This window comes from Bubalus kerabau, chromosome 11 (genome assembly GCF_029407905.1).
Source record: "Bubalus kerabau isolate K-KA32 ecotype Philippines breed swamp buffalo chromosome 11, PCC_UOA_SB_1v2, whole genome shotgun sequence".
Classification (NCBI taxonomy): Eukaryota; Metazoa; Chordata; class Mammalia; order Artiodactyla; family Bovidae; genus Bubalus; species Bubalus kerabau.
Window position 1 is genome coordinate 99,304,734 of NC_073634.1, and position 15,263 is coordinate 99,319,996.

The following is a 15,263-nucleotide window of genomic DNA, read 5'->3' on the forward strand; positions in this document are numbered from 1 at the left end:
CCCTTAAGATGGACTGGTTGGATCTCTTCACAATCCAAGAGACTCTCAAGAGTCTTCTCCAACGCCACAGTTCAAAAGCATCAATTCTTCGGCACTCAGCTTTCTTTACAGTCCAATTCTCACATCCATACGTGACCATTGGAAAAACCATAGCTTTGACTAGACGGACCTTTGTTGACAAAGTAATGTTTTTGCTTTTTAATATGTTGTCTAGGCTGGTCATAACTTTCCTTCCAAGCAGTAAGCATCTTTCAATTTCATGGCTGAAATCACCATCTGCAGTGATTTTGGAGTCCAGAAAAATAAAGTCAGCCACTGTTTCCACTGTTGCCCCATCTATTTGCCATGAAGTGATGGGACCAGATGCCATGATCTTCGTTTTCTGAATGCTGAGCTTTAAGCCAACTTTTTCACTCTGCTCTTTCGCTTTCATCAAGAGGCTCTTTAGTTCTTCTTCACTTTCTGCCATAAGGGTGGTGTCATCTGCACATCTGAGGTTATTGACATTTCTCCCGACAATGTTGATTCCAGCTTGTGCTTCATCCAGCCCAGCATTTCTCATGATGTACTCTGCATGTAAGTTAAATGAGCAGGGTGACAATATACAGTCTCGACGTACTCCTTTTCCTATTTGGAACCAGTCTGTTGTTCCATGTTCAATATCATGGTAATCCAAGCCTATGTCCCGACCAGTAACGCTGAAGAAGCTGAAGTTGAACTGTTTTATGAATACCTACAAGACCTTCTCGAGCTAACACCCAAAAAAGATGTTCATTATAGGGGACTGGAATGCAAAAGTAGGAAGTCAAGAAATACCTGGAGTAACAGGCAAATTTGGCCTTGGAGTACAGAATGAAGCAGGGCAAAGGCTAATAGAGTTCTGCCAAGAGAATGCACTGGTCATAGCAAACACCCTCTTCCAACAACACAGGAGAAGACTCTACACATGGACATCACCAGATGGTCGACACTGAAATCAGATTGATTATATTCTTTGCAGCTCTATACAGTCAGCAAAAACAGATGGAGAAGCTCTATACAGTCAGCAAAAACAAGACCAGGAGCTGACTGTGGCTTGGATCATGAACTCCTTATTGCCAAATTCAGACTGAAATTGAAGAAACACCATTTTACAAAAGTAAAAACTAAATTGTGGTGATATAAATCGGAATAGTAATTGCCTTTGGGCAGTGGATTAACTAGAAAGCGCGAGGGAACTTTCTGGGTTACAGAAATGCTACATACTTGACTGGAATGTTAGTTACCCGGGTGTGTATGTTGGCAAAAGTCATCAAACATTTAACACTTGTACATTTCAATGTATGTAAGCATACCTCAATAAAAAAATAAATAAATAGGGAAAACTTAAATAAATAAATACCCTTGTATGCTGATAACTTCTAAATGATTATTCCTAAATACTCACTAAAATTACAGACTTGCATATTCAACTTTCTATTTCACTCCTCTACCTGGTTGCCTGATGGCATCTCAAACTTTTCATGTCCTTATATAACCAACCTCTTGATCTTTCCACTAACCTGCCCCTTCCACAATCATCTTCTCAGTTAATGTCAACTCTGTTCTGCCAGGCAAAAAACTTAAGTGTCATTCCACTTTTCTCTTTCACACTTTATCCATCAAGAGAAACTTTAGAAGATATCCAGAACCACCTATGGCTATGGAAGCTGGATTATTACCACCATCTTCAAACTGGTCTTGTTTCCACATTTTCCTCCCCGACCCAACCCAGAGCCAGCCAATGAGTTTTTTTTTAAATATGAGTTATAAACTTCAGAATAAGAAAATGGATAAATCTGATGCTATAAAAATAAAAACTTCCTAATTATATAAAGAGTCTCAAAGTAGAGAAGACATTGATCAACAACCCTATAGAAAAATATACAATATTCACAGAAGAAGAAACTCGAATAACTCTTAACCAAATGGAAAGATGTGCAACCACATTCACAATAAGAGATACGCAAATTAAAACTACACACTGATACCACTGCACTTCTATCAGATTGGCAAAAATCAAAAATGTTAAGGCTATGAGGAAATAGACACTATTACTAGAGGGAATGCAAAAGAGTAAATTCTCAACTAAGGGGGAATGTGGGAATGTCCAAGAAAACCATATATTTACCTCTTGACCCAGCAATATCACTTTCAGGATCTGATCCTAGGGATACTAGCAATAAAACAAAACTCATATGTGGGAGGCTTTTCACTGCAGTGCCATCTACAACAGCAAAAGCCTGCTGCTGCTGCTGCTGCTAAGTCGCTTCAGTTGTGTCCAACTCTGTGCGACCCCATAGATGGCAGCCCACCAGGCTCCCCCATCCCTGGGATTCTCCAGGCAAGAACACTGGAGTGGGTTGCCATTTCCTTCTCCAATGCATGAAAGTGAAAAGTGAAAGTGAAGTCGCTCAGTCGTGTCCGACACTTAGTGACCCCATGGACTGCAGCCTACCAGGCTCCTCCATCCATGGGAGTTTCCAGGCAAGAGTACTGGAGTGGGGTGCCATTGCCTTTTCCGACAAAAGCCTGAAAACTATCAAATATCCCTCCACAAGGGCTTTCGTGGCTAAACTATAATACATCCACATCATGAAACCTATCTCCATAGATTGCTCCATATCCAGAGTAATTCTCAGGATACGTTGTTAACTGAAATATGTGTTGCATAAAATAGGGTGTATTATGCTATCTTTAATTTTAAAAAAGGGGATACGAATGTGAATATGTTTATATATAGTTGTAAGTGGACAGGAAAGCCAAAACCTTTTTTAAAATGACTAAAAGAGTAGAAGATAAAGATTGAAGCTAGATTTCTCTTCTTCTATGTATTTAACTTTGGAACCACATAAATGTTTTCTGTAATTAATAAAGGAAAATGCAACCTCAAAAAATAAAGCAAAATGAAATACATGAACCTAAGCGTAGTATTTAGTTGGTAGTTTAACTACAAAGAGACAAATTATTTTAAGTAACTTTATCACAGAGCAACATGACTGTATTTCCTAGTGGAATGTATTAAAAAGATAAAAAAGATTCTTAAAATGTTCTCACTAATCATAATGTTACTAATTACATTCGTATTTCAATTCTGGAACCAAGGTTTTCGGCAAGAGAAAAGATACATAAACATAAAATCAAAAAAATTAAGTAGAAATTCCTAAATTTGAATCGGAATTATCAGCACTAACTCACAATGTATCCTCTCTCTAAAATTTTATTTTTTTCTGAGCTCTACTCCATGAAAAGGCCTATTAAAAAAAAAATCAATCCAGTGAGCACCCCTAGAGCTCACTTGTGGTCTCTCAATGGCATTTACCACTAAAAAGAATCAAGACTCCCAGGAGAAATGACTGATTCCAAATGTGGGGAAGAAAATGGGCAAGATGAACCTGCAACATCTTGTTATACAAGGAAGCAAGGAAGCTATGAAAGATTACTGGAACAGTGTCAAAGAAATTAGAAGCAAATGTGAAGGGACTCACTATACAAAAGGACAGTATTAGCATAAAAAAGAATAACTGCAATGAATAGAAAAATATAATTTATGCTTAAAGCCCACGAGTGGATAATGATACAAAGGGAAAAAACCCTCACTGGTCACCTATACAGGACGCTAAGGAATAAACTCTTCATCCTGAAAACTACTAACAAAGGGGAAGAATCAAGCATTTATCCTACCTTTCTTGTAGGAACTGTATAGTGGGTGGCCAAATAATAGATAGGGGAAAGTTCTTTATATAAAACTTGTTAATAAATGAAGAAAGACTGATAAAATCAGAAATCACTATTTCACAACTAAAGAAAGCTGAGCGCCAGAATTTTTGCTTTTGAACTGTGGTGTTGGAGAAGACTCTTGAGAGTCCCTGGGACAGCAAGGAGATCCAACCAGTCCATCCTAAAGGAGATCAGTCCTGAATATTTACTGGAAGGACTGATGCTGAAGCTGAAACTCCAATACTTTCGCAACCTGATGCAAAGAACTGACTCATTTCAGAAGACCCTGATGCTGGGAAAGATTGAAGGCAGGAGGAGAAGAGGATGAGATGGTTGGATGGCATCACCGACTCAATGGACATGAGTTTGAGCAAGCTCCAGGAGTTGGTGATAGACAGGGAAGCTGGCGTGCTGCAGTCCATGGAGTTGCAAAGAGTTAGACATGACTGAGCATATGAACTGAACTGAATGAAAGAATCTGGACTTCCCAAGTGGCTCAGAGGTAAAGAATCTGCCTCACAATGCAGGAGACCTGGGTTTGATCTCTGGGTTGGGAAGATTTTCTGGAGAAGGAAATGGCAACACACTCCAGTATTCTTGCCCGAAGAATCCCACGGACAAGAGGAGCCAGGCAGGCTACAGTCCACAGAGTCACAAAAAGTCGGACACAACTGAGCACGCATGCAATGATAATGAATCTAGTGATGCTCATCAATGGCCACTAAAATCAGCAGACGAGAGGCTGATGGGAGTAATTTAATAATGAATGGACAACACCTGATTCTACCATCAATCTTATCACAAATAAAAAGAACCAAGAAGACATTCCATGTTTCCTAAAATGATGCAATAGAAAATACAGATCAGTATGAACATAGTATTCTTACCCAAAACCAAACTTCAATCTGAGTAATTTTCCAGATCCAACCACCAGTTTATAGGAAATAAAGAGGACAGAGGAACATATTAAATGAGATTGTGGGGATATGATTAGCAAAAGCCAGAATGCAGAAAATTCTATGGGACAAAACACCCAGTTTCTTTAACAAATAAACTACAGAATAAAAAGCTGGAGAAGAATCCAAATCTGTAGATTAAAAAGGAAATGAGACATGTTACCCAAAAGTAATGTGTGGCTCTTAGATCTAGACCTGAACAAACTAAATCAGGGGAGGGGGGTTTGAAACAAGGAAATATTTGATAACTGTAAAGAATTCCTGCTCATTTTTAGGAGAATAGTGGTAGTGCAGTTTAAGTACACATAAAAAAACATATAAGTATTTAAGTATGCATTTATATGACAGCAAGGATTTGCTTAAAAATAATCTGGGAGGAAAGGGTAGGTGAACATATAAGTGACATGAGACAAGACATAGACTACTAAAACTGCTGAAGCTGGGCGATGGGCATGGGGGGTTCATGACACCATTCTCTCTAGTTTTGTATATGTTTGAAAAAGTTCTTGTTTCTGTGTCTGAAATTTCTTATAATAAATAGTTGTTTTAAAGGAAATTTAAGCTAGGAAAAAGAAACTAAGTCACATATCATATCAGTACTCTGATCAAATCACCTTACCCAGGTCCTTACAGGACCATCTGTGATCAGGTCTCCCATGGCTTGCTTCTCCAAACCCACTTCCCCTTCTCACTGTGCTCTAACTAACAGGTATCCTTCCTTGCTATTCCACCAGTACATCAGTCTCACTTCCAACCCAGGACCTTTGTACTTGCTGATCCCTCATCTTAGAACACTCATCTCCCATTACCTGCCTGGCTCACTCCCTCACTTCCTTCAGATCTCTTCCTCATGTGGCCTTCCCTGATCACCCTATAAAAAACAGCAAAATCCCCTGCCTAGCACTCCTTGGAGAAGGCAATGGTACCCCACTCCAGTACTCTTGCTTGGAAAATCCCATGGACAGAGGAGCCTGGTAGGCAGCAGTCCATGGGGTCGCTAAGAGTCGGACACGACGGAGCGACTTCACTTTCACTTTTCACTTTCACGCATTGGAGGAGGAAATGGCAACCCACTCCAGTGTTCTTGCCTGGAGAATCCCAGGGACGGTGAGGCCTGGTGGGCTGCCATCTATGGGGTCGCACAGAGTTGGACACGACTGAAGCGACTTAGCAGCAGCAGCAGCAGCACTCCTTATCCCCCTGAGCTAGGTAATATTTTTCTCTGTGCCACTTATCCCATTCTGACATCCCACATACGGTGTCTGTTAACTCTTTCTCCCCACAAGCTCCATCGGAGGAGAGATTCTGCCTCCTGTTTACTGCTGTACCTTTTAGGCCTATAACAGTGCATAACTGTTCAGTTGCTCAGTCATGTCCAACTCTTTGCGATCCCATGGACTGCAGCACACCAGGCCTTCCTGTCCATCACCAACTCCCAGAGTCTATTCAAATTCACGTCCATTGAGTTGGTGATGCCATTCAACCATCTCATCCTCTGTCATCCCCTTCTCCTCCTGCCTTCAATCCTTCCCAGAATCAGTTCAGTTCAGTTGCTCAGTCGTGTCTGACTCTGCGACCCCATGAACTGCAGCACACCAGGCTTCCCTGTCCATAACCAACTCCCACAGTTTATCCAAACTCATGTCCATTGAGTCAGTTATGCCATCTAACCATCTAATCCTCTGTCGTCCCCTTCTCCTCCTGCCCTCAATCTTTCCCAACATCAGGGTCTTTTCAAATCAGTCAGCTCTTCGCATCAGGTGGCCAAAATATTGGAGTTTCAGCTTTAACATCAGTCCTTCCAATGAACACCCAGGACTGATTTCCTTTAGGATGGACTAGTTGGATCTCCTTGCAGTCCAACGGACTCTCAAGAGTCTTCTCCAACACTACAGTTCAAAAGCATCAATTCTTCAGCGCTCAGCTTTCTTTATACTCCAACTCTCACATCCATACATGACTACTGGAAAAGCCTTGACTAGATGGACCTTTGTTGACAAAGTAATGTCTCTGCTTTTTAATATGCTATTTAGAAAGTGAAGTAGCTCAGTCGTGTCCGACTCTTTGCAACCCCATGGACTGTAGCCTACCAGGCTCTTCCCTCCATGGGATTCTCCAGGCAAGAGTACTGGAGTGGGTTGCCATAACTTTCCTTCCAAGGAGTAAGCGTCTTTTAATTTCATGGCTGCAATCACCATCTGCAGTGATTCTGGAGCCCAGAAAAATAAAGTCAGCCACTGTTTCTCCATCTATTTGCCATGAAGTGAGGGGATGGGATGCCATAATCTTAGTTTTCCGAATGTTGAGCTTTAAGCCAACTTTTTCACTCTTCTCTTTCACTTTCATCAAGAGACTTTTTAGTTCTTCTTCACTTTCTGCCATAAGGGTGGTGTCATCTGCACATCTGAGGTTATTGATATTTCTCCTGACAATGTTGATTCCAGCTTGTGCTTCCTCCAGCCCAGCATTTCTCATGATGTACTCTGCATATAAGTTAAATAAGCAGGGTAACAATATACAGCCTTGATGTACTCCTTTTCCTATTTGGAACCAATCTGTTGTTCCATGTCCACTTCTGACTGGACCTCCATACAGGTCCAGTATGCTTCCTGACCTGCATACAGATTTCTCAGGAGGCAGGTCAGGTGGTCTGATATTCCCATCTCTTTAAGAATTTTCCACAGTTTGTGGTGATCCACACAGTTAAAGGCTTTGGCATAGTCAATAAAGCAGAAGTAGATGTTTTTCTGGAACTCTCTTGCTTTTTTCACGATCCAGCAGATGTTGGCAATTTGATCTCTGGTTCCTCTGGTTTTTCCAAATCCAGCTTGAACATCTGGATGTTCACAGTTCACGTACTGTTGAAGCCTGGCTTGGACAATTTTGAGCATTACTTTGCTAGCATGTGAGATGAGTGCAATTGTGTAGTAGTTTGAGCATTCTTTGGCATTGCCTTTCTTTGGGATTGGAATGAAAACTGACCTTTTCCAGTCCTATGGCCACTGCTGAGTTTTCCAAATTTGCTGGCACATTGAGTGCAGCACTTTCACAGCATCATCTTTTAGGATTTGAAATAGTTCAAGTGGAATTCCATCACCTGTACTAGCTTTGTTTGTAGTGATGCTTCCTAAGGCCCACTAGACTTCACATTCCAGGATGCCTGGTTCTAGGTGAGTGATCATGCCATTGTGATTATCTGGATCATGAAGATCTTTTTTGCATAGTTCTTCTGAGTATTCTTGCCACCTTTTCTTAATATCTTCTGTTTCTGTTAGGTCCATACCATTTCTGTTCTTTATTGTGCCCATCTTTTCATGAAATGTTCCCTTGGTATCTCTAATTTTCTTGAAGAGATCCCTAGTCTTTCCCATTCTATTGTTTTTCTCTATTTCTTCCTGTGTACTGTAGGAGCTAAATAAATACTTGTTGAATGAATAACTCTGGATCAGACAAGCAGACAAAGTAGTTGTGGGGAGAGGGAGCAGAACAGGAGGAGGAAGGAGAGATCAGATGAGCACAAAAAAAGCATAAGACTGGGAAACGTCCCAGAGCCCTTCCTCCCGGTTCTAAGCCATTCATAAGGTACAGCTGTACTTCCTGAATTATTCGATCTCACGTTGCTCTTCAACTTTAACTTCACTTGCTTTTTGTTATTGGCCACTGGAAGGTGTTTTTTTTTTTTTTTTAATATAGAAGCTTTGGCAACTTTCCTGAACCCTACCTGCAGCTGACAGAGAGAGAAGGAAAGGTGCAAGGGAACATCGAAGACCCTTCAATACCCAAAGCACTCGGAGCAGCTCCTTTCTGCCTGCAGTATCGGAGAGAAGGGGACAGAGCAGACAGACTACAGTTTCTGCAGTCAGAATGCCCAGGGCAAGAATTCTGACTTTGCCATTTACCACTTGTAAGTAACTTGGGAAAGTTATTCAGCACCTCTGTACTCATCTTCTCATCAATAATATAGAAATATTAACAACTAATTTGTTCTACTTGCATGAAGTCAACTTAGTGGGTGGCATATAATCCAGTGGTGCTTAGAGCTGGTTACCCATTAGATTCACCCAGTGAGCTTCTGAAAAATACAGATTTGTGGACCCCAACCTCTATCTACTAAATCAGGAATTCCACAGACAGGGCCTAGAAATGCATACAGATGTCATTATAACACTTTTGGATGCATTTCTGACTTTTATATAGCCACTGCACCTGGGAACTGTTGCTATATAACAGAAGTCATATAAAGAAAACCAGGAATATTCATAAGTAACTGATATAAAGTACATTATTATTTTAAGCTATTATTTAACCTTACATGTAGCCTTGAATTCCACTAGACTTCAAACTTTTTGCGGACGGGAATTATGTATTCCCTGAAGCACCGAGTGGTGAATTACTATGCACACAGAAGCTGTGGAAGAAATACTTGTTAAATGACTCAATGTGTAAGAGTATTAACTAATTTTGTAAGTAATATAAAACACCATTTTAAAACAATAAAATTAAAAATACTAGTCCTTGATTTGACATTATTCCTGACAACGCTGTCTTCTAATGACATTGGCTTCAAATTTATCCGTGCAGTTTTAGTTACAGAAACACTAAAAGGATCTTACTATAAGGTATTACGTTTATCACATGGTCTTGTGGCACACGCGTCAGTATGTTCATGAAGAACTTCGAGGTACAGACCAAATGGCTTCTAGGATCCTTTCCAACTCCTCTATGGAAAGCCTGCATTTAGGCAGTATCTTAAAGAACGGACTGGACGCAGACAGAATAATTATGGGAAAAGAACACTGCAGGGGAGATCATCACATTCACAATGATGATTCTTCTAGTGGGGAATGAGGTAAAACAAAGATAAGGAAAAGCAGATGAAAGAATTTTGAACAAAATGTAATTAGCATAAAAAGAGTGAGTAAATGCATGATAACTTAGCCAAAATTCCCAATTAAAATAAAAATGATTTGGTCATGGCATTTCTTGCCAAAAGAGAGTATGAGTTTGAGAGATGTGTGAAAACAGAATGACTGCTCCGTTTGCCAGGGAGATGTTTAGTGGACTGAGGACTCCACTTTTCTAACCATTTCAGGATACCTGGGTGTAAGTCTGTGGTAACAATGGAACCCAGCTTAACAGAAAATTCAAAGGCATTGACGAGGAATAACCACCAGGCAGGCTACTGGTCTGGTCAGAATCAAGGTCAACATTTCAAAGCGTGGGCAGGCACTTTAAAGAGCCTTTCCAGAATTAAGATCTCAGGGTCAATTATTGAAATCTCTGAGACAGAAATAAGAAGGAAAGAAACTGAGGGAGAGAGAAATGGGACAGTGTGGTTAAAATGAAAGCAAATAGGGGACTGTTTATTTGCCTCCAGCACATTCTGTGAAACACTGAGCAAAAGGTAGAGAGGATTTGACTTTAAGGAGTGGGTGATGGATGTATTAAAATTTATTAGATGTATCTCTAATTATTAGATTATTAAATGCATCAAAATTTAGGTTGAAGAAGTTTTTTCTCACATTATGAAAGGTGTCAATGCTGTTATTTGAGATGCTCTACTCCTCTATTAATTTATTTTGTAATGATTGTTAGAAGGCAATGGCACCCCACTCCAGTACTCTTGCCTGGAAAATCCCATGGACGGAGGAGCCTGGTAGGCTGCAGTCCATGGGGCTGCTAAGAGTCGGACACAACTGAGCAACTTCACTTTTACTTTTCACTTTCCTGCATTGGAGAAGGAAATGGCAACCCACTCCAGTGTTCTTGCCTGGAGAATCCCAGGGACGGGGGAGCCTGGTGGGCTGCCGTCTATGGGGTCACACAGAGTCGGACACAACTAAAGTGACTTAGCATAGCATAGCATAGCATAAGATATGGAAGTAAAGATGGCAAAGCAAAGGGTAACTGGAGAGCCGGGCTTACTAAACTGGCTCTGAACTCATTAAGAAGCAATAAATAGGAAAAACACTTAAGATATACAAAAATTTTGCAGAAAGTAGAAAAGATAAATGATAGAAAGATTTCCCAGTTCGTGCTAAATACAACAGAGAGAAGTATTAGCTAGATCAACAGAAAAGGCCACTCTGGAGAGATTTTAAAAATATCAAGGGCAAAACTAAAAAGACATTCAAGGAGAATTACAGGAAGTCACAGAAGTGAGATATAAAGAGAAAGAAGTGGATGAGATTTCTGGTTCTACACAGTCATCATTTACAAGCAATCATTAAGAAAATCATACCCAATGAACACTCCTGGGTTTACAATCATAGTAGGAGAAAGCAATAACCACTTTATATGATGTGGTTTAGCAGAAAGAGACTGGGCTTGAGATAGACAGTGCTAGATACAAAACATGACTCTACTGCACTACCACTTCCTAGCCTTGTAAATTCTGCAAGTTGTCCCTGTGACCTTCTTTTTCACTTGTTAACAACGGCAATGAAACTTACACCTTATAGAAGCATTCACTGGAAGTAATACACATAAGGTACTTATCACAGCACTAGGTAGGTGCTGCTCTTACTGTGATAATCATGAATATTATTAGCTTCATAAATATTATGTAGCAAAGGAGTCAGTCAACAAAAATTGACTGGTCACATATTATACTCCAGGGTAGAAGTGCGAGGTATGAAGAAGATTAAAAGATAGACTGCGGACACTTATTTGAAAGGAGAGAAAAAAGAGAACAGTCAAGGAAACATGATAAAACATTAGAAAATATTTTAATAGCATTCAATTTTATAATTTTTTAAAAAGTCTTCTCTTCTTGAAGTTTTGAAAATACATCAATGGTCAGCTTTTTAATATACATACCACAGGAAGACATTCTGGAAATGCTGATACCAGCAACATAATGGTTTGTAAGCTAAAGGAAAAGAATCAGCATATAAGCAAAAAAGGTTGTTACTGGGGTCACTAATGCAAGGGAAAGTCTAGGTTACAATTGCCAGGTGGAATCTATAATCTCGAGGCCCATCCAAACCACAGGTACGCCTTGGCTCTAAAAACAAGGTACCAGCACAACAGTTTCTACAAAATGTGCCCTGCACTCATGAATTCCTGTCCCCCATAAAGGAAGAGTAGCCAAAAAGACAAGACCTAAAGAACACACAGCTTCGGAGGGCCAAGGCACGCAAATGAAAGAGTTCAAAGCTCAAAACACAAGAGGTAGCAGCCTATGGTATTTAAAAGAATGAATTAAAAATAAAAGCTCTTACATAATAATATAAACTAAAGATATAAATCTCAAATTAACAATTAAAATTATTTTGATTTACCTGATTGCTTAGAATTTCTTTCTTTCCACTGAATATTTTTGCATTTGATCTGGTTTTGTCTCTCTTTTCGGAGTCGTTCTAATCTTTGAGCTTGAAAAGAAATATTATAACTATAAGTTTGTCAATGTAAGTTTACTATAAACAAAGACATAATTAACTACCTTTATATGAATAAAGATGTTTTATATTGCATATGTAGGGAAAAAGTCATAAAATTTTAAAGGTGGCACCCCTGAAAAGCAAATACCAACAAAAACATGAAAATATTCTTGATTTATAATTGAAATTAGAGGATATAAAACATTAATAGAGATCATAAAGATAGTATTAACATGGAAGAGAATAATAAAATGTGAAAACTTCTGTGATTAATATGACATTTCATTATATAAATCATTAATAACGGTCTTAAAGGAATTTTAATGCACAAATGAACTGAAGTGAATATTACATTACAGGAATAAAATTACTGTTATGAATTACTCTACCCGTTTCAAAAATTAAAGATAAATGAACTCAGACTAGACTATTAAAGTTTTAAATATAAAATCCTTTATCTAAAAATCATGAAAATTATAAAATGTCAAAGCTATATAAATTAGCATAGCTTTTCTTCAGTGGGCTGAAACAGTTTATAGGTAGTAAAATAAATGATTTGTATCTTTGTAACATTAGTCAAATCTTAAAAAGAATAATTTTTCTTATACAAAATTTTAAGATATGCTAAAAGGATTAAAAAGTAAATTCCTTGGTCACTTGAATACCCCACAATCTTAATTAATTCTTAGCATCTAAGTGCTAGCTTAAGAAATTCCAACAACAAAAACAAAAGCATCACCTAAAATTATGCATTTGTGATTATACTACGATAGGTGCTCAACTTTCAAAAGTCAGTTAACCGGATCTTTTGAAGAAATACCGTCCAGCACACAATACTGTCCAGCACGTGGAGACTACAATGGAAAAGAAAGTCACAGCTTATGCCACCTCTTCAAATTAGGTTCCTCTTGCTAATCTTCAACTTCCTATCCTGGCCCAATGCTAATAAAAATAAATAAATAAAATAAAGTTTTCTTTCAACCACTTTCAAGGTAGGAAGTCTTACATGCCTGCCTTAGCATTGTGGCAGTGAAACACAGAAACTAATCTTGCTGAAATTAAACTATGCTGGCAAAAACATTCTGACAGTGTCACTCGATCGAACCCAATTCCACAGAAGCAAAATACATTCAACTGCAATTAATAAATCTGAAGGGTACAGCCAAAGTATTATAATCATAAAGCTCTCAATTTAGCAGCATTCTCCTACTAAATACATTCAGCCTGTCATAAAAGATATCTCAATAACTTGCAAGGAAGTCAGTTTCAACTAGACAACTGCGAATCAATGGTTCAAAATTATATTCAAACCTTCACTCGAATCCTGTTTTGCTTAAAGTTCCTTTGGATACTGGGAAATGCTATTAATTATTTTCATCACAAGACCAAATTATTCTTTGTATTGACAGATGTCAGAGAACGCTGAATTCTGAACCAAAACCTTAACATGTTTTGTAGTGTAAACTGTATCCTGTTCTACCAGCAGTACTCCCTCACATCATCTTAGATATGGACTATGAAAATAGACATGCAAATATTTTCAGGGTTCTACTATATATCCTACATTACTTTCCCTGGGAGTTAGCAGGTTACTGCCACTGATTAGGAGATTATATTTTCTGATTATCTAAATTAAAAAATTCTCTCATAGAATACCATCATTATTAAAACAACTACATTATATAGTCTAAATAGTTGATCTACGTAAAGGACTTCATCACATACTCCTTGAAATGCTACCCAAAAACATAAGCTGGAAAAGGGGAATGAATTTTTAAAAGCTAACGACTAAATATACATATGCTCAAACTGAGCATTTTCAGGCCACGAATACCAAAGGGTAGAGAGATCAACTAAATAATGTATCAAAAACAGGGGCACCTTTTCTCATCTCACCTCCCAAGTAGGAATTCCGACTAAAAGCAGCCTTAACGGTCGGCTGTCTCCCTCCAATCCGCCAGGGCGAGAACGTCTCAGGCAGCGGCACTCCGTCTGGCCAGCTCTCCATATCATGTAACCTGAACCCTGCCTACTGGTGATAGTGTTGCTCTGGTAAGGATCCTCAAGACAGTCCACTTCCCTGTCTACATGGTGACTGTTTAGAACAGAATCTCCAACATTCCTCTCATAGTCAACTTTTTCACCTACTCCTCCTCTGCTTCCTTCTAACAGCGTCATTCCAGAGACTCTCACCATTCAGTCGCAGAGATGGAGAGATGCCTTAGACTATTGGTGTAATACACTCATGTTCCTATCAATACAGAGTAACTTTTCCCATTAAACCTATTCCAACATTATGAATTACTATATAAGACTGTTTACTGATTTAAAGCTCAGAAGACAGGACTAAAAGGCAATGATTACCTGTATTTGAGCGTCTTCTAATACCAAAGTCCCAACTTGAGGTAATATCGACCGACTGGGCGTACACATAGCCCTGAGTCTCACCATTGCTTCCCTGAATTTCTGACCCACTGTCTCCAGGCATTGAAGGAGGATGAATCTTCTCTAGGTCAACATCATGATCAATGAGAACCATCTCACACATTCCTGTGTCATCACTGGTCACATGTGACTGTCGAATATGAGCTAGAATGATAGTTGGATTGTCCAAGAAGGCCATCCTTTCTGTGGGCCAATTTCCTTAAAAGGCTATTTTCTCCTCTTCATATTGTTTCACGGGCTCAACTACCTAGAAACATGATGCACACAGCAACATTTAAGAATAAGGCAGAGAATGACTGAATCATTTTTCAAACAAATTCAATGTGGTAAAAATGCTACCTTGAAAACCAACATTTATCCCTGTAGCTAGGAGCTTAAAAGGATTAAGTCTAAGCTGAAAGGAAATCCTTATAAGCACTAGGGGCTACTGCTCTAGTCAATGAGATCTCCATGGTATCAGAGAAGATGGCTTGCTCTTTTACAAAACAAATAACAGTAACTCCTTAGTCAGCTCACTCAAAGCACATAACTACTGTTAAAACAATAAATTTTCCTTTCTTTCTCCCTTCATTCCCATGTAGTTTTCTCATTACTTTATAAGGTCATGGGGGAACAAGCTGTGTTTTCCTCAAATGATGTGCTAAAGTACGAAACTGTATTTCTTCGGTTTATATTCCCCTCTCCTGTCATAGTTGTGAAATGTCTGAAAGGGCACAGACATGCTTTCTGAGTCACCGGGAAT

The 15,263-nt window shown here is 39.0% G+C and overlaps 1 protein-coding gene across 14 annotated transcripts in view; it reads right to left on the reverse strand.

Annotated features, from left to right (window-relative positions):
- The window catches only part of MAPKAP1 (MAPK associated protein 1), a 233,740-nt gene that overhangs the window by 190,121 nt on the left and 28,356 nt on the right, over positions 1-15,263 (reverse strand). For 13 of the 14 annotated variants that reach the window (XM_055541149.1, XM_055541144.1, XM_055541151.1 and 10 more), the window contains 2 exons: positions 14,441-14,768; positions 11,978-12,067 (listed from right to left, as the gene is read on the reverse strand). The exons of the other annotated variant lie outside the window; for it this stretch is intronic. In XM_055541149.1, the coding sequence (XP_055397124.1) occupies positions 11,978-12,067; positions 14,441-14,699 (349 nt within the window). In that variant the 5' untranslated portion in view covers positions 14,700-14,768. The remainder of the gene's footprint in view (positions 1-11,977; positions 12,068-14,440; positions 14,769-15,263) is intronic. 14 annotated transcript variants of the gene reach the window in all.